General features: G+C 41.4%; 1 protein-coding gene across 1 annotated transcript in view; it reads right to left on the bottom strand.

Moving 5' to 3' along the window:
- CDH26 (cadherin 26) overlaps nt 1–24,651 on the bottom strand; it is a 66,718-nt gene that overhangs the window by 20,491 nt on the left and 21,576 nt on the right. Inside the window, 6 exon segments of the mRNA XM_039479333.2 lie at nt 7,314–7,573; nt 8,830–9,015; nt 11,331–11,459; nt 12,272–12,366; nt 12,369–12,437; nt 14,034–14,181. Coding sequence (XP_039335267.2) covers nt 7,314–7,573; nt 8,830–9,015; nt 11,331–11,459; nt 12,272–12,366; nt 12,369–12,437; nt 14,034–14,181 — 887 coding nt within the window.

Here is a 24,651-nt window from a genome sequence, read left to right as displayed (position 1 = left end):
CTGTGAACCTGACACCACTTTAAGGGGTGGGCATGCCAAGCCCTCCAGGATTCCTGAGAGCTGGCAGCCACTGGATGGCATCCTTTGCAACCTCGCCAGGTTGCCATCCACAGCTACGTGCTAAGGGCCCCACAGCAGGAACCTCCTGGACTCAGGCAAACAATAACAACAGTGAAAACTGCAGGTCCCAGAAAGGTGTGGAGAGGGGCAGTTTCTCCTTATGCTTTTCGTTCATCATCCAGGCAAATGCTTTCCAAAGGATCAACAACAGTCCCTCTCTCATGTTGGGTGGGTCACAGTTTTTAAAGGGATTGAAGCTTTATGTGCACTGCTTCACCTCTTAGGGAAAGTTCCAGAAGTTCCTTAGAAGCACTGTGATTTTGCAATGTTTACAAATGAGGGAAAGAAGCTCAGAGTTCATCTGTGGATTATCTCAGGTCAAAAGGTAATTCCCTCAGCTAATGCAGATGAAGCAGAACCAGAGGAAGCCAAACCAGCCCCCACACCCAGATCATGCCTCCACCCTATTACAAAAGACTCACCCTGCCTCCTGGGCAATGCCACACTGAGGCTAAAATGATGGACTGTTTAAGTTCTTGATTTCAGCACAGTCCAAACATTTACTGAGACCTACATATGAGCCAACCATCCTCAAGAGACAGGAAGACAGCAATGAATTGGAAAAGGCTCTCTAATTTTCTTTAATAAAAAAGAGTGAAAAAATTATCAAACCCTTCAAAAAATATGGTATTATGTAAAAAGACCTAATCTACACTTGATCAGTGTACCTGAATGTGACAGGGAAAATGAATCCAAGCTGGAAAACACTCTTCAGGATACTATCCAAGAGAACTTGCCCAGTCCAGCAAGGCAGGCCAACATTCAAATCCAGGAAATACAAAGAACACCACAAAGATACTCCTCAAGAATAGCAACGCCAAGGCACATAATCATCAGATTCACCAGGGTTGAAATGAAGGAAAAAATGCTAAGGGCAGCCAGAAAGAGAGATCGGGTTACCCACAAAGGGAAGCCCATCAGACTCACAGTGGATCTCTCAGCAGAAATCCTACAATCCAGAAGAACGTGGGGCCAATATTCAACATCCTTAATGAAAAAACTTTCGACCCTGAATCTCATATCCAGCCAAACTAACTGTCATAAGTGAAGGAGAAATAAAATCTTTTATGGACAAACAATTTTTGAGAGATTTCATCACTGCCAGACCTGTCTTACAAGAGCTCCTGAAAGCAGCACTAAACATGGAAAGTAACAACCAGTACTAGCCTCTGCAAAAACATACCAAATGGTAAAGATGCAATGAAGAAACGGCATCAACTAATGGGCAAAACAACCAGCCAGTAACAAAATGGCAGAATCAAATGCACACATAACAATATTAACGTTAAATGTAAATGGCCTAAATGCCGCAATTAAAAGACACAGACTGGAAAACTGGCTAAAAAGTCAAGATCCATCAGTGTGCTGTATTCAGGAGACCCATCTCATGTGCAAAGACACAAATAAACTCAAAATAAAGGGATGGAAGAAGATTTACCAAGCAAATGGAAAGCAAAAAAAAAAAGCAGAAGTTGCAATCCTAGCCTCTGACAAAACAGTCTTTAGACCAACAAAGATCAAAAGAGACAAAGAAGGGCATTACATAATGGTAAAAGGATCAATGCAACAAGAAGAGCTAACTATCCTAAATATATATGCGCCCAATACAGGAGCACCCAGACACATAAAGGAAGCTCTTAACAACCTACAAAGAGAGTTGGACTCCCACATAATAATAGTGGGAGACTTTAACACTTCACTGTCAATATTAGATCAATGAGACAGAAAATCAACAAAGATATCCAGAACTTGAACTCAGATCTGGACCAAGCAGATCTAATAGACATCTACAGAAATCTCCACCCGAAATCCACATAATATACTTTCTTCTCAGCACCACATTGCAATTACTCTAAAATTGACCATGTAATTGGAAGTAAATCACTTATCAGCAAATGCAAAAATACAAAAATCATAACAGACAGTCTCTCAGACCACAGTGCAATCAAACTGGAGCTCAGGATTAAGAAAGTCCCTGAAAACCACACAACTACATGGAAACTGAACAACTTGCTCCTGAATGATGACTGGATAAACAATGAAATGAAGGCAAAAATAAACATACTTGAAACCAATGAGAATGAAGACACGATGTGCCAGAATCTCTGGGACACATTTAACGCAGTGTGTAGAGGAAATTTATAGCAATGAATGCCCATATGAGAAGTGAGAAAAGATTTAAAATCGACACCCTATCATCCAAATTCAAAGAGCTAGGGGAGCAAGATCAAAAAATTTCAAAAGCTAGCAGAAGACAAGAAATAACTAAGATCAGAGCAGCACTGAAGGAGATAGAGGCACAAAAACTCTTCAAAAAAATCAATAAATCCAGGAGCTGGTTTTTTGAAAAGATCAACAAAATAGGCAGACCATTAGTCAGACTAATAAAAAAGAAAAGAGAGAAGAACCAAATAGATGCAATAAAAAATGATAAAGGAGATATCACCACAGATTCCACAGAAATACAAACTACCATCAGAGATTACTACAAACAACTCTATGCACATAAACCGCTAAATCTGGAAGAAATGGATAAACTCCTGGACACTTACACCCTCCCAAGACTAAACCAGGAAGAAGTTGAATCCCTGAACAGACCAATAACAAGGTCTGAAGTTGAGGTAGCAATTAATAGCCAATCACACAAAAAAAGTCCAGACCCAGACAGTTCACAGCTGAATTCTACCAGATGTACAAAGAGGAACTGGTACCATTCCTTCTGAAACTATTCCAAACAATACAAAAAGAGGGACTCCTCCCTAACTCATTTTATGAGACCAACATCATCCTGATACCAAAACCTGGCAGAGACACAATTGCAAAAGAAAACTTCAGGCCAATATCCATGATGAATACAGATGCAAAAATCTTCAATAAAGTACTGGCAAACTGAATGCAACAGCACATCAAAAAGTTTATCCATCACGATCAAGTAGGCTTCATCCCAGGGATGCAAGGCTGGTTCAACATATGCAAATGTGTAAATGTAATCCATCACATAAACAGAACCAAAGACAAAAACCACATGATCATCTCAATAGATGCAGAGAAGGCCTTCAATAAAATTCAACAGCATTTTATGCTAAAAACTCTCAATAAACTAGGTATCAATGGAACATATCTCAAAATAATAAAAGCTATTTATGACAAACCCACAGCCAACACTAGAAGCATTCCCTTTGAAAACTGGCACTAGACGAGGATGTTCTCTCTCACCATTCCTATTCAATATAGTAGTGGAAGTTCTAGCCAGACCAATCAAGCAGGAAAAAGAAATAAAGGATATTCAGTTAGGAAAAGAGAAAGTCAAATTGTCTCTATTTGCAAATGACATAATTGTATGCTTAGAAGACCCCATCATCTCAGCCCCAAATCTCTGTAAGATGATAAGCAATGTCAGCAAAGTCTCAGGATACAAAACCAATGTGCAGAAATCACAAGCATCCCTATACACCAATAACAGACAAACAGAGAGCCAAATCATGAGCAAACTCCCATTCACAATTGCTACAAAGAGAATAAAATACCTAGGAATACAACTAACAAAGGATGTAAAGGCCGTCTTCAAGGAGAACTGCAAGCCACTGCTCAAGGAAATAAGAGAGGACACAAACAGATGGAAAACATCCCATGCTCGTGGTTAGGAAGAATCAATATTGTGAAAATGGCCATACTGCCCAAAGTAATTTATAGATTCAATGCTATCCCCATCAAGCTACCATTGACCTTCTTCACAGAACTGGAAAAAAACACCATAAACTTCATATGGAACCAAAAGAGAGCCCACGTAGCCAAGACAATCCTAAGCAAAAAGAACAAAGCTGGAGGCATCATGCTACCTGACTTCAAACTATACTACAAGGCTACTGTAATCAAAACAGCATGGTACTGGTACCAAAACAGAGATATAGACCAATGGAACAGAACAGAGGCCTCGGAATTAACGCCACACATCTACAGCCATCTGATCTTTGATAAACCTGATAAAAACAAGCAATGGGGAAAAGGTTCCCTCTTTAATAAATGGGAGTGGGAAAACTGGCTAGCCATGTGCAGAAAGCAGAAACTGGACTCCTTCCTTACACCTTACACTAAAATTACTCCAGATGGATTAAAGATTTAAACATAAGACCTAACACCATAAAAACCCTAGAAGAAAACATAGGCAATACCATTCAGGATATAGGCATAGGCAAGAACTCCATGACTAAAACACCAAAAGCAATAGCAACAAAAGCCAAAAAAGACAAATGGGATCTAATTAAATTTAAGAGTTTCTTCACAGCAAAAGAAACGATCATTAGAGTGAACCAGCAACCAACAGAATGGGAAAAAATTTTTGCAATCTACCCATCCGAAGAAGGGCTAATACCCAGAATCTACAAAGAACTAAAGCAGATTTGCAAGAAAAAAACAAACAAGCCCATTCAAAAGTGGGCAAAGGATATGAACAGACACTTTTCAAAAGAAGACATTTATGAGGCTAACAAACATATGACAAAATGCCCAACACCACTAGTCATTACAGAAATGCAAATCAAAACCACATTGAGATACCATCTCATGCCAGTCAGAATGGCGATTATTAAAAAATCCGGAGACGATAGATGCTGGAGAGGATGTGGAGAAATAGAAACACTTCTACACTGTTGGTGGGAGTGTAAATTAGTTCATCCATTGTGGAAGACAGTGTGGCGATTCCTCAAGGATCTAGAAATAGAAATACCATTTGACCCAGCAATCTCATTACTGGGTATATAGCCAAAGATTATAAATCGTTCTGTTATAAAGACACATGCACATGTATGTTCATTGCAGCATTGTTTACAATAGCAAAGACCTGGAACCAACCCAGATACCCATCAGTGATAAACTGGATAAAGAAAATGTGGCACATATACACCATGAAATACTATGCAGCCATAAAAAAGGATGAATTCATGTCCTTTGTAGGGATATAGATGAATCTGGAAACCATCATTCTCAGCAAACTGACACAAGAACAGGAAACTAAATGCCACATGTTCTCACTCATAGGCGGGTGTTGAACAATGAGAACATATGGGCGCAGGGAGGGGAACATCACACACTAGGGTCTGTTGGGGGATAGGGGGCTAGGTGAGGGACAGTGGGGTGAGTGGGGAGGTTGGGGAGGGATAACACTCGGAGAAATGCCGGACGTAGATGACGAGGGGATGGAGGCAGCAAACCACCATGGCATGTGTGTACCCATGCAACAGTCCTGCAAGATCTGCACATGTGCCCTACAACTTAAAGTACGATTAAAAAAATAAAATAAAGTAAGAAAAGGCTCTCTATCAGTGGTGTTGAAAGATATACATGATGGGGAGGAAGATAAAAAATCATACAGCCATGTGGGTGCCCATGCAACAATCTTGCATATTCTTCACAAAATATGTGAAGAATATTTTAGGTACCCCAGAACCCAAAATGCAATTAAAAATAAATTAATTTTAAAAAATAAAAAGAAAGGGAGCCCCAACCAGCATCACTGGCATCCTTGGGAGTTTCTTAGAAATGCAAATCTCAGTTCTGGCCCCAGACCTCTCAATCAAACTCTAGGGGTGGGTTAGAAACCAGTCTGGCCAACATGGCAAAACCCTGTCTGTACTAACAATACAAAATTAGCCAGATGTGGTAGCATGTGCCTGTAGTCCCAGCTATTCGGGAGGCTGAGGCAGGAGAATCATGTGAACCTGGGAGGTGGAGGTTGCAGTGAGTTGAGACTTTGCCACTGCACTCCAGCCTGGGTGACAGAGAGAGACACCATCTCAAATAAATAAATATATATATATAAAATTCTAGTGGTGGGGTCCAGCAATCTGCATTTTAACAAGTTTCCCCAGAGACTGATTCACACTATAGTTTGACAGCCACCTCTTAAGAGCCACGCTAATGCAAGACACACCACTGTGCACCAGAAGGGGTCTGTGAACTCTTGGTTAGCTGAGCACGAGATAATGCAATAACGAAGAGCAAGTGTTGAGAAGCTCTTAGAGCTGTCAGCATTGCTGTGTCCCACTAGTGCATGACAATTTTTCTAGTAATTCAATTTCATTAGATTTTGCAGACTTACCACACCATCATGAATTGTAAAATTTTTTTAAAACTTAGCCTTTCCCAACAGAGGAACTGAGAAGTATTGCTGTAAGGCGAGGAATCTCACATCGGAGTGTGGACAGGGGCAAGGAAGCACTAGAAATGAGTGGAGCCAGCGGAATGGGGCCTGGGGCTGACTGCTGACCTCGGCCCGGAGAGGGAAGAGGCATCATGACGCATGACCCCACTCTGTCCCCATGATCATGGTCTCATGGAACACAGACCCAGAAATGCCAAGTTCTTTCATTTCTTCAAGAATATCAGGAGATTCAGGCCATATGCAACCCAAGCGCCTGTCAATGGATGAGTGGATAAACAAAACTGTGTCAATACCACATATGCATATTCAGCATCAGAAAGGAAGTAAATTCTGATACACGCTAAACATGCATGGACACTGAGGATATTATACAAAGCGAAATAAGCCAGTTACCTAAAGACAAATGTTGTGTGAATCTACTTCGTGAATTATCAGGAGTCGTCAAACTCAGAGAGACAAAAAGTCGAATGATGGGGGCCATGGGCTGGAGAAGGGGGAATGAGGAATGAGTGGTGAATGGGGACAGAGCTCCTATTTTGCCCGATAAAGAGTTCTGGAGATGGATGGGGGTGATGGCTGCATAACATTGTTAATATACTTAATGCCCCTGACCCGTACCCTTCAAAACGGATAAAATGGTAAATTTTCCACAACTTCCTAAAAAAAAAAAAACAACTCACTTTTCTTGCCGAGAAGCAAGAGCGGTACTGGTTTATAACTTCTGGTACAGAGAGGGGAGATCGAAAAATACAATAAATTATTCTAACACAAAGGAAAGAATACAAATAGAAACATGGAAAATGCAAAGGAAAACCAACAGGTGAGTTCTCCTTGTAGGGTCAGAAAAAGCTGCGGATGGAAGACGACATTTAACCCAGGCCACTGATCATGCACTGTGGCTTCCTGTATTTTCATCACGGAGACTGAGGCAGCCTTGTGAACACACCCAAGGAGCTGGTTTTCCAACAGGAGCCCTCTCGGCTATGTGCCTATTTCCACCCAAACGACGCCCTTCCTGGCCCTCTCTTTTCACCTTATCTGGCTGTCTGGATCCATAGCATGGAAAGTTCCCAACAAGGTCCCAGGCCCAGCGCCCTCCTCTTTACTGACAATGAAGCTCTGGGGGTGAAAGGCTGGTGGGTCGTTGGCATCTGTCACCTGCACACTCACAGTGGCACTTGCTGCGCCCTTCTCTGGCAGCTGAAGCTTTCCCCTCTCGCAGAAGAAGAGCTGCTCCTCATTCTCCACAGCAAAGACGAGGCTGTGCACTGGGCGAGTCTCATAATCCAAAGGCTGGAACCCCAGAGAAAGAATTTCATTAGCACCTGCTGCCCCTCTAGCCAGAGGAAGCCCAGCACCGAGCCATCATGGCGAACTCAGAGCCTGTGGCTTTTGCTCTTCATTCATTATTTACATTGTCTTTGATAATGATCAAAAAGACAGTCTTCAGCTCATTTTCAAATCATTTATGGAGTTCTTTTCTCTTTTATTTTTCCCTCCTCCTCTTCTGGTGGAAAAGAGCCACCATCCTTCAGAGACTAATGAAAAATGCAACAAAAACCATCGCCTAATGAAACATTAATGAGACAACCATGCTGCAAAACAAAAAATCAGGGGAGCTTAGGGAAATGTGGACATTAATGATCACAGTCATTCGGGTACAAAGTGGCCAGCTGACTTAAAAGGATTGGAGGGCTGGGAGTAGTTTGAAATTCAACCCCCAGCGTCTGGTGGAGCATCTGTCGAGTTGTTATTCACAGAACGGTCTGCAGGCCATTGGCATCCCCTGGTTAAGTGAGTAGCAGAATCTCGGCTCTGCCCCAGACCCATGGGCTCAGGTCTGCCTTGTCCCCAGGTGACGACTCACCTGCACCGCACTAGACGCCCTGATCACTCTAGGTCTGGCTGTGAGCAACAAAGACTAGAGGCACTGGGGCCAGACTGCCCCGGGGGATCCTCCACTCCACCGCTCTCGAGCTGTGTGGCTTTGTGTAAAAGACCTAACCCCTTGGGGCTCTGGTATCCTAATCAGTAAAGTGAGGTGGTGACATTAATACTTTCTTCCAGGCCAGCTTCTCCACTAGTTACAGTACCAGAGGCTCGCCATACTCTTAGGGGCCACACAAAAGCACCCCCATTTCTTTTAAACTTTAAAAGTCTTAAATATTGACAACTCAGACAAAAAGAAAGAATGTTTAAGGTTGAAGAAAATGTTTTCATTTTTTAAATCACATCTGAAAAGGAATAATCATCCTAAGGCCAATGTAAATCTATTATATTTTGCCTAAAACAACAAAAAATTAAACGGTGAAGTATTTAGTCATATCAAAAAAGTTTTATTATTGATATTATTTTGGGCGGAGGCATGCTCGGCCTGCACACAGAAGTGGCACTGAGACCCTGCCTTCCTTGCCAGGTGACACGTGGTACGTAATGGGCTCAGCACACAGCATCCATGGTGTTAGCTCCTAGTTCATTACGAGTGATCCTACAGAAGGGGCCTCAGCGTCTGCCACCACCTGGTTCACATGTCACTGCTATGGTGTTACCTGGATAACACGTAATATCCCTTCATTGGTCTCAGGGTCAGTCGAAATGTCAAAACGTCCCTCCTCGTTGCCACGAGAGATGTTGAACTTTACTCTCCAAGCTGATGTAAATGGAGAATCTCGATCTTGAACCAGGAGACACAGCACGCCCTGGCTGACTCGGCCTTCAGGAATCTGAACCTTACACTGAAAGAGGCAATCACATGTCCATACCGTGGAGAGAAACACAACCGAAAAGGAAAGCAGAGAGGAAGGAGAAAGAGGAATGTGGAGAGAGCCAGAGAGACAAGGAGAAAGAAAATGTAGCTCCTCAGCACAGCACCCGGGATATTCCTCACGCTGCTGAACTTGACCTAAAGGATTTGAAACTCTACCTGTTACAGCAGAAGGTGCATCCATTAGAATATCTGCCCCCTCCTACCTGTGACTTGCTGAAAAATTTTAAAGTGCTCTTAAATCTAACTCAATGCACTATTTTTTTCTAAGAATGTTACAAATGATACTATGCAATCCTAGTTTGTGCTCTCCAAAAATCCTAGCTCTTCCCATAAAATAGGACACCGTGGTTTATTCAGATTAAGGTGATCATTTTTCTAACACACATAGATCTTCAAAATAACTCGTTATTCAATATTTTTGGTGACAATGTTTCTAGACGAGCACTTCACAATAACAGGGTATATTTTTTTCCAGCTGTATTTTTGAGAGCATGGCTTTTTAGCAAGCCAGGAAAAGATTTTGAAACAAGGTTCAAACATAACATTGTTTTGTAGTTATTATATACTTCTGGCCAGGTGCTTTGGTTTGCAAACATTTCACTTTGGTTTATAGGGATTTTTTATAGTAAACGACATCTTCTAAAAATCATTGTTCGCGTCATTTATTCAACAACAGCTACACATTCCATTTCAGATGCCATGAGCAAGACAGGCAACAATTCCATCCTTGGGGAGCTGAGAGCTGAGTGTGTGTGTGTGTGTGAGTGTGTGTGTGCGCGTGCGCACACACGCGTGTGTGTACAGGGATTCATACAATAAATGAAACCAAGTGATTAAGTAGAACGCTACTAAGAAGAAAAAAGCACAAAAGGGCTTGAGTGTGTCCCAGAAAAGAAATGGGAGGGTTTTATCTGGATAGTGAAGGCCTCACTGAGAGAGTCAGAAGAAAGAAGAAAATGTGGTCAATATTTACTCTTTAAAACTACATATGGAAAAAAAAAAAACTACATATGGAATAGTAAAAAATAAAAGATCGGAAATAGATCTTGAGTGGTTCTTATTTTCTCTCTTAGCCATCTCACATGCCTTAAGTGGAGCATCAATCCCAAACCATCTCACACAGTGGTTTTCAACACTTTCTTAAAGGCTAGATGTCTTGCAGCCTGAAAAATCCCATGTGGACCCTGACAGGCAAAGCAGGTGAGGCGGGAAGGCGAGGCCAAACCTGCCTGCTCACCTTCCCCTCTAGGATCCTGAATACACTGTGAAAACCTCAGGTGCAGACTTCTCACCCACGGGTGATTCTTCTCCCTGAGAGACATTTGGCAATGTCTAGTGACATTTTTGGTGGTCACAGCTGAGGAGTGCTACTGACTTCTACTGAGTAGAGGCCAGGGGTGCTGGTGAACATCCTGCAGCATGCACAGCAGCCCCCACTCCAAATCATCATCCGGCCCAGTGTCAAAAGGGCTGAGCATAGGAACCCCTGACTTCAAGTAAATGGGAATTCTCTGTCTTCCCGAGGCCTCAGTTTTCCCAACTTTAAAACAGAAATCATGTCACAGTTTCAACAATCAAAAATGAAAAAACACATGTAAAAGTTCTCAGCATAGTTTCTGGCATAGAACCGTCAAACATGTCAGCTCATGTGACCATTATGAAGTGCTTCTATGTCGATATGATTTGGCTTCTTGATTCTAGCGTAAGTCACTTTTGAGAACTGCACATATCTTGGGTAACTCCCTGATATAGTTTGGATATTTGTCCCTGCCCAAATCGCATGTTGAAATGTGATCCTCAATGTTGGAGGCGGGGCCTGCTGGGAAGTGTCTGGATCATGGGGGCAGGTCCCTCATGACTAGCTCCAGCCATCCCCTTGGTGATAAGGGAGCTCTCGTCCTGAGTTCACATGAGATCTGGCCATTTAAAAGTGTGTGGCACCTCTTCTCTCTCTTGTTCCTCGTTCCCCCACCCGCCGTGTGTCACTTGCTCCTGCTGTGACCAAGTGATATGCCTGTTCCCTTCTCCTTCCGCCATGATCACAGACTTCCTGAGGCCTCCCTCGAAGCTGAGCCTCTGCCAGCACCATGCTTCCTGTACAGCCTGCAGAACCGTGAGCCGATTAAACTTCTTTGCTTTATAAATTACTCAGTCTCAGGTATTTCTTTATAGCAATATGACAACAGTCTAACAGCCTCCCCCGCACCCCGAGGAAAACTGAGCCTAGGAGCCAAGGGCTGCTTGTGTTGGGGCTTAGCCATCGGGGCGGCCCAGGTGGCTCACCTTCTCCTGGGTAAAAGCGGGCCTGTGGTTGTTGCCTTCCTGCAGGCCCACGTGAACAGTGGCCGTGGATGACAGTGACGGTTCTCCACAGTCCCTGGCTCTGATTAGCAGTGTAAACTGAGGAGCAGTCTATATGGGAAGGAAATGGAAAGTTAAGCCCCTCAAATACAGGAAAGGAAAATATTAATAAAGAAATATTCTGTTTGGGAGGCTGAGGCGGGTGGATCACGAGGTCAGGAGATTGAGACCATCCTGGTCAACATGGTGAAACCCCGTCTCTACTAAAAATACCAAAAAAAAAATCAGCTAGGTATGGTGGTGCGTGCCTGTAATCCCAGCTACTCGGGAGGCTGAGGCAGGAGAATTGCCTGAACCCAGGAGGCGGAGGTTGCGGTGAGCCGAGATCGCGCCATTGCACTCCAGCCTGGGTAACAAGAGCGAAACTCCGTCTCAAAAAAAAAAAAAAGAAAAAAAAGAAATATTCTGTTTTACCAATTTCAATGGCAAATCTAGTCACAGAGGGTTTTCCACTACAAATGTAGAATCAAAGCCTGGGGCTCAAGGATGAGCCGCACATTTCATTTAAAAAAATAATAAAATCCGGCCGGGCGCGGTGGCTCAAGCCTGTAATCCCAGCACTTTGGGAGGCCGAGGCGGGTGGATCACAAGGTCGAGAGATCGAGACCAACCTGGTCAACATGGTGAAACCCCGTCTCTACTAAACATACAAAAATTAGCTGGGCATGGTGGCACGTGCCTGTAATCCCAGCTACTCAAGAGGCTGAGGCAGGAGAATTGCCTGAACCCAGGAGGCGGAGGTTGCGGTGAGCCGAGATCGTGCCATTGCACTCCAGCCTGGGTAAGAAGAGCGAAACTCCGTCTCAAAAAAATAATAATAATAATAATAATAATAATAATAATAATAATAAAATCCACATAACCTCATAATCTAAGCATCCGGAGAGTCGTATTTCTCCACTAATATGATCAACCCGGAAACCACCTTCTTTCAGTAATGATGTTTGAGAAACAAGGAATAAAGGACTTGAGAATTTGGAGTGTTTTCTTCATCCAAATCAACTGCTGACATCTGAAAAATAGGTCGACCTAGAAAGAATTTTTTAAAATTGTTACTATCAGAGAAAGGTAGCCCATCAAACCAGTAAGAGGATGAATTACTTGCTAAATGGCATGAGGGCATATACGAAGATGAATGAAATGTTTAAATATAAAATAAACTATGAACATACTAGAAAAGACAAGGATGAATTTTAATTAGCTATAAGATCATGACTGCCAATGCAGAAGACTTACAGGACAAAACTGGTAGATCAGATTACATTTTTAAATGTCTGGCAAAAAACTATAGACAAAATATAAAAGAATATGATAAAGCAGAAAAAAATGTTTGAAACACACATGGCAGGCAGATATTCTTAATATAGACTGCTGAGGTTAAAATAAGAAAAATGACAAACACACTAACAGAAAAATGAAGAAAAGAAAGGAAAAAAGCCACTGACAGAACATGGAAATGGCCAAGAAACATATCAAAATGTTCAAGCACATGTTATCCGAGACCAGCAACACACCAGGCTCCTTCATGGATTGCAGGCAGGTGAGCAAGTGAGGACCCTTACATTGTATGTGCAGTACGAACCAGCAAGTCTACATCTCTGAATTCATGCTAAGTAAATAATGCTTCATTGGGAAATAGATATAGCTTAAATTTTGTCATTGAAATATATTTTATAAAAATAACAGAAAGTGGCAAAAACACAAATTTCCAACAATAATAGATCAGTCAAATACTTTAAAGCACATCCATAAAATATTACACAAAGGGTATTTTAGAAAAATATCAAGTTATAAGCAGTAAAACTGCATCTTTAGAGAGGAAATTTATAAATATGCACATGTAAAAAAGCTCACAGAATATGTGTAAGTATATAAATATTTACTATATATACATATACAATGTATACTATGATAAAGATGAAAAATGTATGTATATACAAATATTAAAAATGTATGCACATACAAAAAAGTATGTATATACAAATACAAAAAATATTCATTTGTAATTATATTACACATATGCAAGTTTAACATATTGTGTGTATATACACACAGAAAATGCAAGGAAAATGCTGAAAGAATACAAACTAAAACATTAACGGTGCTTCTATCTCATGGGTAGTATTAAAGATGCTTTCTTTTTCCGTCTTTTCCTTTCTTGGAATTTTTTAGAGAGATGATTATACCAAAAAATGGTTTTTGCTATTAAAAATAGATCCACATTCTAGTAAGAGTAGGTTGGCTTTAAAAATGCACAGTGTCTGTATGTAACTCAGACGCTTTAGATGTGATCGTGTTGCCATTTTTCAGACAAAAAATTTGCAGAGCTGTGCAGAAGCTCATTACCCAGCTCTTTTTCCCTCACTGCATGTGGCTTTATTTTTAGAATGCCATTTACATATCAGCTCTTCCCACTGATGCAATTCAACATCATTTTATTACAATACAAAACGAGGCTTACAGACCTCAAAGCCTTTCGCTCAGATCTGGGGCCTGCGACCTTTGAGATGTGAACAGTAAAAACTCTCCCTGAAGACGACTAGGATCAAGCTCCTCATCAATGTTAAGGAAGGGAAACAGAGCAGAGACAGAAGGAAGCCCAGCAGTCCCCCCAACCGCACACACCTGCAGACTGGTTTTCTTGCACAGTGATGTTAAATTCCTTCTCTGGAAACTGGGGTGCATGATCATTCACATAACTGATTCTAATGTTGAAAATTAAGGATTTATCCACAATTTTTGCTGTTGAGCGATCCGCAACATTAAAATAAACCTGGGAAGCAGAGAGCTGTAAAAATGCTGCAGAACAATTTACTTCGTGATGCTCTAATCAAATAACTGTTATCCTAACTATGTGTTTACATCTGTCTCCTTCTCTAGACTGAGCTCCAGAGGGCAGGAATCAGACTGCCCTCATTCACCACGTACCCCAGAGACCAAGCACAGTACTCGTGGCACAGACGAGGTGTTCAGCAAATGTGTAGAACAAGCCAATGCTCTGGCAAGGAAAACAATTATCAGTTGTTATTAGGTTCAAATCTCAGTCTCTCCACTGTGTAAACACACGCAGGTTGCTAGTGAGCCTCCATTTCTGTGATCTATCAGTATTGTAATGGGAAATAAATATATTAATTGAATATTACTGAAATATCACAGAGAGCAAACACTTAAAGGTTTTTGGGAAAGTGGACATTTACAGTAACTAGCACAGCTATTAACATGCTAGGTTGTTAAACGGTCACTGCAGTTACTTATCTGCTTGGAGAGAAAAGTCAGAAAATACCCATGTGTGAAGTCTTTCACTTCAAAAGGTTTCAAATCAATAGTTTAAGCTTCTGCCTTAAGAAATTTTAGGAGAGAGATCCAAGATGGCTGATCACTAGCAGCTCGGGATTGTAGCTCCCAGTGAAAATGAAAAGAACGAGAGGACGCCACACCTTCACATGAATTCTTGTTGCTCACGCACCAGGAGATTCCCAGCGGAGGAGCCCCATGGGTCGCCAGCGCGACTCTTGTGACCAGCGAGGCGGTTTTGCCGGCACCTCAGAGCGTCGGTTCTTGAGGCAGAGTCAGAAAATCACCAACAATCTTAACGCTGCTGATTTAGTCGGCGCAGTGGGTTGCTCAGATTTCGGCGCTGAGAATCAGTAAGTTGGACGTCCACTCAGAAACCCAATTACAAAGACGGTAAATACAAAGACCACAGATGGATAAATTTATAACGAAGGGAAGAAAACAGCCAAAAAAGGCTGAGAATACCTGAGATCAGAACGCCTCTCCCTCAGCAGGGGATCCCAGTTCCTCATCAGCAACGAAACAAGGCTTGATGGAGAACGAGTGTGTTCCAATTACAGAAGCAGGCTTCAAAATGTGGATAATAAGAAACTTCTGTGAATTAAAAGAACTTGTTCTAACTCAATCTAAAGAAACAAAGAACTTTAAAAAAAGGTTTGACGAAATGTTAACAAGAATACACAATTTAGAGAGGAAAATAAGTGAATTGATGGAGCTGAAAAACACAATACGAGAACTTCGTGAAGTATGCACAAGTTTTAACAGCCGAATTGATCAAGCAGAAGAAAGGATATCAGAGGTCGAAGACCAACTCAATGAAATAAAACTAGAAGACAAGATTAGAGAAAAAAGGATAAAAAGGAACGAGCAAGTTCTCCAAGAAATATGGGACTATGTGAAAAGACCTAATCTACGCTTGATAGGTGTACCTGAATGTGACGAAGAGAATGAATCCAAGCTGGAAAATACGCTTCAGGATATTATTCAGGAAAATTTTCCCAACTTAGTAAGGCAGGATAACATTCAACTCCAGGTAATACAGAGAACACCACAAAGATATTCCTCAAGAAGAGCAACTCCAAGGCACATAATCGTCAGATTTGCCAGGGTTGAAATGAAGGAGAAAATACTAAGGGCAGCCGGAGAGAAAGGTCAGGTTACCCACAAAGGGAAGCCTATCAGACTTACAGCAGATCTCTCAGCAGAAACCCTACAAGCCAGAAGAGAGTGGGGGCCAATATTCAACATCCTTAAAGAAAAGAACTTTCAACCAAGAATTTCACATCCAGCCAAACTAAGCTTCATAAGTGAAGGAAAAATAAGGTTTTTTTCTGAATAAACAAGCACTCAGAGATTTCATCATCACCAGACCTGCTTTACAAGAGCTTCTGAAAGAACCACTACACATAGAAAGGAACAAACAGTATCAGCCTTTCTAAAAAATACTAAAAAGAGCATCAATAAATGAAGAATTTACATCAACTAATGGGCAAAATAGCCAGCTAATATTAAATGGCAGTATTAAACTCACATATGTCATTATTAATTCTAAATTTAAATCGACTAAATCCCCCAATCCAAAGACAGACAGCCAATTTGAATAAAAAACTAAAACCCATCAGTATGCTGCATCCAGACCCATCTCACATTTAAGGATACACAAAAACTCAAAACAAGGGATGGAGAAAGATTTACCAACCAAACAGAGAGCTAAAATAAATAAATAAATAAAAAGCAAAGTTACAATTTTTGCCTCTGATAAAATAGTCGTTAAAGCAACAAAGATCAAAAGAAGCAAAGAAGGACATTATATAATGATAAAAGGATCAATGCAACAACAAGAAGATCCTAAATATATACTCACCCGATACAGGAATACCAGACATACAAGACTAATAAAGAGACTTAGACTCCCACACAATAATAGTGGGAGACTTCAACATTAATATTAGACAGATCAATGAGACAGAAAATTAACAACGATATCCAGGACTTGAACTAAAATCTGGAACAAGTAAACATAATTAACATTTATAGAACTCTCCACTTTAAATACACAAAATATACACTCTTATCAGTACCACATCATATCAACTTAGAAGTTTAAATGAAATGTTGGTTGGCTCCTTGTTTGTTATTCTCTTCCCTCATTTTCTTTCATGTCTCCATTATTAAGGACAATTAGAGGCATACCCATATTTAGACTGCATTCTAGCCCGGGCAATAAAGCAATACCCCCATCCTCTCTCCCTCTTCCTCTTTCTCTTTCTTCCTCTTCTTTATTCTTTTTCTTATAAAGAAAAAAAAAAAAAGAGGGGGAAACAGTTTGCTAGTGTGAGATGCTGGAAAGAGAAGGGAGGCATGCAGGGGCAACAAGCCAGGGTGGGCCAGACAGGATGCAGCTCACAGGGTGGGTGGGCCGCAGAGCAAAGGATGGCACACCCTCAGGAAGTGAGTAGAGAGTATAGGTAGGCACCCCTGTAAAAAAAAAAAAAAAAAAAAAAAAAAAGAAAGAAATTTTAAAAAGAGATCATAATAAACCCAAACAAACTAAATGTGATAATAAAGGTAAAAAGCATATATCAATGAAATGGAAAACAATCAAACAATAGAGAAAGTCATGTGACCAAAAGAGATTCTTTAAAATGATCGATCAAATGAATAAACCTCAAGAAGGACTGATAAGGGAAAGGAAGGAAGAGGGGGGAATCATCAATAACAGGAATGAAAGAAACGCTATCACTAGAGATTCTGCATCTGTTAGAAGAATAAGGACTAATATGACCAAGTCTATGCCAATGAATTCAGCAACTTAAATAAAATGGACCAAATTCTTGATAAGAAAAACTATCAAAACTTTCTCAAGAAGAAATAGAAAATCTGGATAGTCCTATATTTTTTAAAAAGTGGAATTTGTAGTTTAAAATTTTTTGAGACATAAAATCAACAAACTCCAGGCCCAGATGACTTCAATGTTAAATTGTAGCAAAATATGAAAGAAGAAGAACGGATTCAACACTCTCTTCCAAAAAATATGAACGATAAAAAGACAGATTATACGAGACTAACATTACCATGATACCAAGTCAAATTTCTATGAATTACAAGGAAAACTACAGAACAATATCTCTCATGAATCTAGAGTTAAAAATTCTCAACAAAATACTAACAAATAGTATCCAGAAACATATTAAAAGGATAGTACAGCATGACCAAATGAGGTTTATCCTGAGAATTTTAGACTGATTCAACTTTCGAAAATCAATTTCAGCAATGTCACAAGATATAGTTAATCTGTAAAAATCAACTACATTTCTATAAACCAGCAATGAAAAATTAGAAAAAAATTTTAAAACAGCCCCGTTTACAAATCTAAAATATGTACAGGATCTGTTTACTGAAAACTTTAAAAATTTTTTCTTTCTTTGATGAAAGAAATCAAAGAAGACCTAATTGAATGAAAAGATATACTGTGTTTATAAACGGAAAGATTCAGTATTGCCAAGATGGCAGTTCTTTCCAAATTGATCTATAAAGTCAGCACAATCCCAATCAAAAGACTAGTGGAACATTTTAAAGATACCAACAAGCTGATCTGAAAATTATATGGAAAGGCAAAGAAATTGAATACCGAAAGTCATTTTGAAAAGAAAAACAAAGTTAAAGGACTCACACTATGTCATTTCAAGATTTATTATTAAAAATACAGTAATTCAGAGAATATAGTATTGATGAAAAGATAAATATATACATCACTGAAACAGAGTCGAGAGTGCAGAAACTGGCCCGCACAGTATGGTTGATTAACTTTTGAGAATATGCAAAGACTAGCCTTTTCAACAGGCGATGCTGAAACAATTAAATGTCCATATGCTTAAAAAAAAATTTAACCTGGGTCTTTTTCTCATACTTTAGACAAAAGTTAACTCAAAATGGATCACAGACCTACAGGTAAAACAGAAAACTATAAAACTTTTAGTAAAAAAAAGAAAATCTTGATGACAATGTGTTAGATACAATACCAAAAACATGATCCAGAAGGGAAAATATTGATGAATTGGATTTTATCAAAATGTAATAACTCTTGCTCCACAAGAAATGCTGTTAAAGGCCAGGTGCAGTGGCTCACGCCTGTAATCCCAACACTTTGGGAGGCTGAGGCGGGTGGATCACGAGGTCAAGAGATTGAGACCATCCTGGTCAATATGGTGAAACCCCGTCTCTACTAAAAATACAAAAAATTAGCTGGGCATGGTGGCACGTGCCTGTAATCCCAGCTACTCAGGAGGCTGAGGCAGGAGAATTGCCTGAACCCGGGAGGCGGAGGTTGCGGTGAGCCGAGATCGCGCCATTGCACTCCAGCCTGGGTCACAAGAGCGAAACTCCGTCTCAAAAAAAAAAAAAAAAAAAAAAAAAAAAAGAAAAGAAAAGAAAAAGAAAAAGAAATGCTGTTAAAAGAATGAAAAGACAAAGAGAAAGAATGAAAAGACGATTGCCTGAGAGAGAATATTAGCATATCATATGCTGACAAAGCATTTGTATTCAAAACTCGGTAAGAAGGCAGACAAATCGTGGCTGGGCATGGTGGCTCAGACCTGCAATCCCAGCATTTTGGGAGCCAAAGCAGGTGGATCACCTGAGATCAGGAGTTCAAGACCAGCCTGGCCAACATGGTGAAATACCATCTCTACTAAAAAAATTACAAAAATTAGCCAAGCATGGTGGTAGACACCTGTAATCCCAGCTACCCGGTAGGCTGAAGCAGAATTGCTTGAACCTGGGCGGTGAATGCAGTGAGCTGAGATTGCACCATTGCACTCCAGCCTGGGAGACAAGACAGAATCTCCATCTAAGAAAGAAAGAGAGGGGAGGGGAGGGAAAGCGATGGGAAGGGAGGGGAGGGGAGAGGAGGGACGGGAAGGGAGAAAGGAAGGAAGAAAGAAGAGAGAGAGAGAGAGAGAAGTTGAGTTATTCTGAGAAATGGTTTGGGAATTGCTTATCAGGTTAAACATATACTTTTGTGTTCCAACGAAGCCACTCCTAGGTATCTACCTAAAATAAATGAAAACTGATGTTCACATAAAAACCATATATGGGCCAGGTACGGTGGCTCACACCTGTAATCCAAGCAATTTGGGAGGCTGAGGTGGATGGATAACCTGAGATAAGGAGTTTGAGACCATCCTGGCCAACATGGTGAAACACCGTCTCTAATAAAATACAAAAATTAGCCAGGTGTGGTGCTGGGCGCCTGTAATCCCAGCTACTTGGGAGACTGAGGCAGGAGAATTGCTTGATCCTGGTAGGTGGAGATTGCAGTGAGCTGAGATTGCACCACTGCACTCCAGCCTGGGGGACGAGCAAACTCCATCTCAACGTGTGTGTGTGTGTGTGCGCGTGTGCGCGCGCGTGTGTGCATGTGTGCATGTGCGTGTGTGTGCATGTGCGTGCGTGTGTGCGCATGTGTGCACGTGTGCGCATGTGTGTGTGTGCGTAGCAGCTTTATTATCACCAAAAATGAAAAGAATCCAAGCCTCCTTTAGTTTTCTAAAGTGAGAAGAAACTACTCAGCAATAAAACTCTTAACGCACATAACAGCATGGATAAATATCAGAGGCCTTATGCTGGGTGGAAAAAACCTAGACTTACAAAGCCATGTATTGTGTGAGTCCATCTCTATGATGTTCTGAACAAGGTAAATATATTGAGATGGGAAGGAAATGAGTGATTTCCAGGAGTTAGGAGTTGAAGGAGGGTTTGTCAAAACTCTTAGAACTATACATTAAGAGGTATAAATTTTACTGTACATGAATTTTTAAAATAAATTTTTAAAAGTAAAATACATACAAATTTGGAAGGAATAATGGCAGTTAAGGGTTCTCAGGTCAATGTATTGTCAAAGAAGTTATTAAAAACTTTATATCAAATCTAATAAGCAAAGAATGAATGTTGTAATTTCTCTGTAATTTTTTTTCTCTGTGGAATTAGATCAAAGGGAAAAGTTGTGGGTGGGGTGGGATTCTTCACTTCATATATTGCTTGAATGTTTATAAGAAGCCCTTATTAATTTTACAAGTAAAAAGTAAATATAGGGCCGGGTGTAGTGGCTCACGCCTCTAATCCCAGCACTTTGGGAGGCCAAGGTGGGTGGATCACCTGAGGTCTGGAGTTCAAGACCAGCCTGGCCAACATGGTGAAACCCCTACTCTACAAAAATTAGCCATGCATGATGGCAGGTGTCTGTAATCCCAGCTACTCTGGAGACTTGCTTGAACCCAGTAGGGGGAATTTGCAGTGAGCTGAGATCATGCCATTGCACTCTAGCCTAGACGACAGAGCAAGACTCCTTCTCCAAAATTTTTTTTAAAAAGTAAATATAAATAATAGGAACTCTTCTTTATTGCTGGTGAGAATGCAAAATGGTGCAGCCACTTTGGGAGACAGTGTGGCAGTTTCTTACAAAACTAAACTTACTCTTGCTATACAACCCAGCAATCACCCTCCCAAACCTGTTGAATATGTATGTGCACCCGACAACCCGCACACACTTTTACAGCAGCTTTATTCATGATTGTCAACATGTGGAAGCTACCAAAACGTTTTTCAGTGAGTGAATGGGTAAATAAGCTGCGTCCATCCATACAATGGAATATTATACAATGAAAAAAAGGCGTGGGGGACCTTTAAATGGATATTGCCAAGTGAAGGAAGCCAGTCTGAAAAGGCGGCATAGTGTATGATTCCGACTATGCAACCTTCTGGAAAAGGCAAACGCTGGGAGATAGTAAAAAGACCAGTGGTTGCCAGGGGTGCTGGGGGTGGGGAAGGGGGAATGGGCAGAGCCCAGAGAATTTTTAGAGCAGTGGAAGCATTCCTTACGACACTGTAGTGCTGGACACGTGGTGTCGCACATTTGTTGAAACCCATAAAAGGTTAAGATGCTAAGAGTGAACCCCAATGTAAACTGCAGGTTTTGGTTAATAGTAATGTAAAATACTCACTCAACAATCACAGCAAATGTGGCACACTTCTCTAAAATGTTCATAATGGGAATGTGGGGGGGGGAGTAGAGGGGAGGATGGGCACTCTATGCTTTCTATTCTGCGCTTCTGTCAATCTAAAACTGCTCTAAAAACTAAAACCCATTAATTTGAAAACTATGTCCCTACTTACAAAATAAATACATATATGTGAATAAAATATATGTAAACTATAATAAAATACATACATGTGTATTTTAAATAAATATACATGTTTCTCAAAGCAGGTCTGATCTGCCCTGCCCCTAAATCCCTCGTTGATCTATTATCAGTGGAGTTTTTGTTTGTGGAAGGCTGAAAAGGCTGTGGGGAAAGGCCGGAGTTCAGAGTCGCAGCAAGGAGAGCGGGAATAAACGTGAAAGCTGGCACGAGGGTGGTCCAGGCAGGTGCCTGCTCTGCGGGGAGGTCATTGCATTCTCAGGGACCATCTGGTGGCCAGGTACAGTAAGTATCCTGCTTGGGGTAAAAAGGTTGCTTTCAGAAGCATGGCTGCGGGCTTCCGCCAGGCCCAGGGCGGCCTCGCCAGCACCAGCCCTACACAGAGCTGGCCTCCCTTCATCCTCGCTGAAGCCCTGGAGGAAGGCACCCTTGCTGTCGAGCTCTGCACTGTGGAGAGGCTAGGCGACCACTCCACCTTCAGCTTGGACGCAGAGCAGCCCAGATTCAAGGCCAGTCAGAGGTCAGGACTGCACCTTCCGCCAATTCTTCCCCCCACATCTCTCTGTGGCTACTCAGTGGACAGGGTCGCCGGCCCTCCTGGGGGTGGGGTGGGGCGGTGGGGGGCTCTCAGGGCCTTTAAAGCTTTAGGCAACACTCTCTCCATCCCCTTCCTCGGGGGCCTAAAGGTCTTTCCCTCTGTTTTGCTTTGCGTGGCTGCTTGAGCCCCTTTTCCTGCAGCCTCGTGGCTCACTCCGCAGCTTCCATCACCGTGGTCCAGCCAGGTATCCTGCAGCAGCAGCGGAGACCCCATGTCTAGTGCAGGCCAGCGCTCTCCTCCCCCGCAGGAGGACCGAAGGAGGCTTCAGGGCTTCTACACCGAACTAGTCTGCTTCAGGGACTCCAGCGTACATTTTATATTTTTGTGCGGGTAAACTGGCTTTCTCTCACACCGTCTCTGCATTCTCCTCCATAATTCATGACTGGGCTGGCAACTCTTTGCTCTTTAATCACGCTGACTTCTGGCTCCAATACTGTGCCAACTGTATTCTTTCCATTTTAAAAAGGAACCACTCATTTATTTTATATTTATTACTTTATATTTCATTTATTATCCTAAGGCTACATATGAGACCTTTAGTTCCGTAAGACGCCTGAGAAACATGAGTGCTGTTTATTCTTTGGCAAGATGCTAAGAATTTCTAGGGACTCAGAATTACAATGGAGAAAAGAAATGTCATGGACATTTTTTGCACTTGGAAGGTGTTTTCAGCTTTTGTTATCGCCTCAAGATTTATACCTTTGGATAAGCAAACCACGGTGCATTGACATGATGCATCACCATATGGCTGTTTGAAATTACAGGCACGAGATCCATGGTCTTACACACGAACGAACACATGGAAACACCTTTGGTACCACGTGCACAGTGAGAAATCACTAAGGAATAGGTTAAACTGTGTGGTGACAAAAATTAACAAATAATTATTTTGAGAAATATAAAAGGATGGATTTTGGGGTAGCTTTGTATTCTATAAAAATGAGCATATTTGGATATAAATAGATAAGGTCCACACACAGAAAAAAATCAACTTTTGTCTTGCTGTTTCTGTCTTAAATCAGACAGTAATTCTCAACTAGTGTTACTGCTTTCTTGTAGATACATTGAGTTAATAAAAGGTTAGCCTCCCCTTAACCATGCCCTAAACATAATTTTGCTCTGGCAGGTTTTAGAGACCCCATCAGAATGCTCCCGAGTGAAGAAGTGTTACTAGAATGTCTTTTTGCCACTACATGAGGCTCACTTGATTTTTCATAATGGACTATCTCGATGGACTTCCAAAGCCAATAATAAACTTCTCTTACAGGAGTAGAAGGGTAAGCTAGGATGCTCAATTTGTCTCGTGTTTAGGACATGTCCTAATTTATAGGACATGGCTTATGCCACCCTTCCTGGTTGGTGATCCTTCTTATTGGACCATTTCATATGCTCCTAACTAGTGTGTAAACCCCTGGCTGTCAGTTTCCTGTGGCTGCTGTAACAACATAGCACAGACCCCGTGGCTTATGCCAGAAATGTATTATCTCACAGTTCTTGAGGCTAGAGTGGAAGTGGAGGAGTCAGCAGGGTCGGTTCCTCTGGAGGCTCTGAGGCAGAGACTATTCCCAGCCTCTCCTGGCTCCCGGTGGTGGCTAGCGAGCCTCAGTGTTCCTCGGCATCACTCTCATTTCTGCCTCCATCTTCACCTGGCATTCTCCTCTATGTCTGTCTCTGTGTCAAAGATTCCCTCTTCTGGTCACAGGGTTATGGCCCACCCTAATCCAGTATGACTTCATTTTAACTTGATTACACCTCCAAAGGCCCTACATCCAAATAAGATCACAGGCATAGGTACCATGAGTTAGGACTTGAACATGTCTTTTGGGAGACTCAGTTCAACTCACACCATCCGGCAAGGCCGAGGCTACATTTCGCTGTGCTTGTTCATTCATTTAGTCATTCATCTCACATGATTAAGAGAGAACCTGTTATGTGAAGAGCCCTGATTGTGACCCTGGGGCAATGGCAGACTTTCCCCAGAATCAAGAATAAGGCAGAGTCTCTCCCTTCTTAGAACCTGCATTCTGATAGAGGAGATCAACATTCTAATGGAGGAGATCAACTATCAACAGGGAATTAAACGCAAAGTCCACATTTCAAGGGATGAGCGATGTTGAGGAGAAAATAAAACAGGGAAATGGGATGGAGAGTG

The sequence above is a fragment of the Saimiri boliviensis genome, chromosome 9 (assembly GCF_048565385.1).
Source record: "Saimiri boliviensis isolate mSaiBol1 chromosome 9, mSaiBol1.pri, whole genome shotgun sequence".
NCBI classification, from domain to species: Eukaryota; Metazoa; Chordata; class Mammalia; order Primates; family Cebidae; genus Saimiri; species Saimiri boliviensis.
The sequence above is the reverse complement of the archived record's forward strand: the minus strand, read 5'-3'. Positions and strand labels throughout refer to the sequence as shown.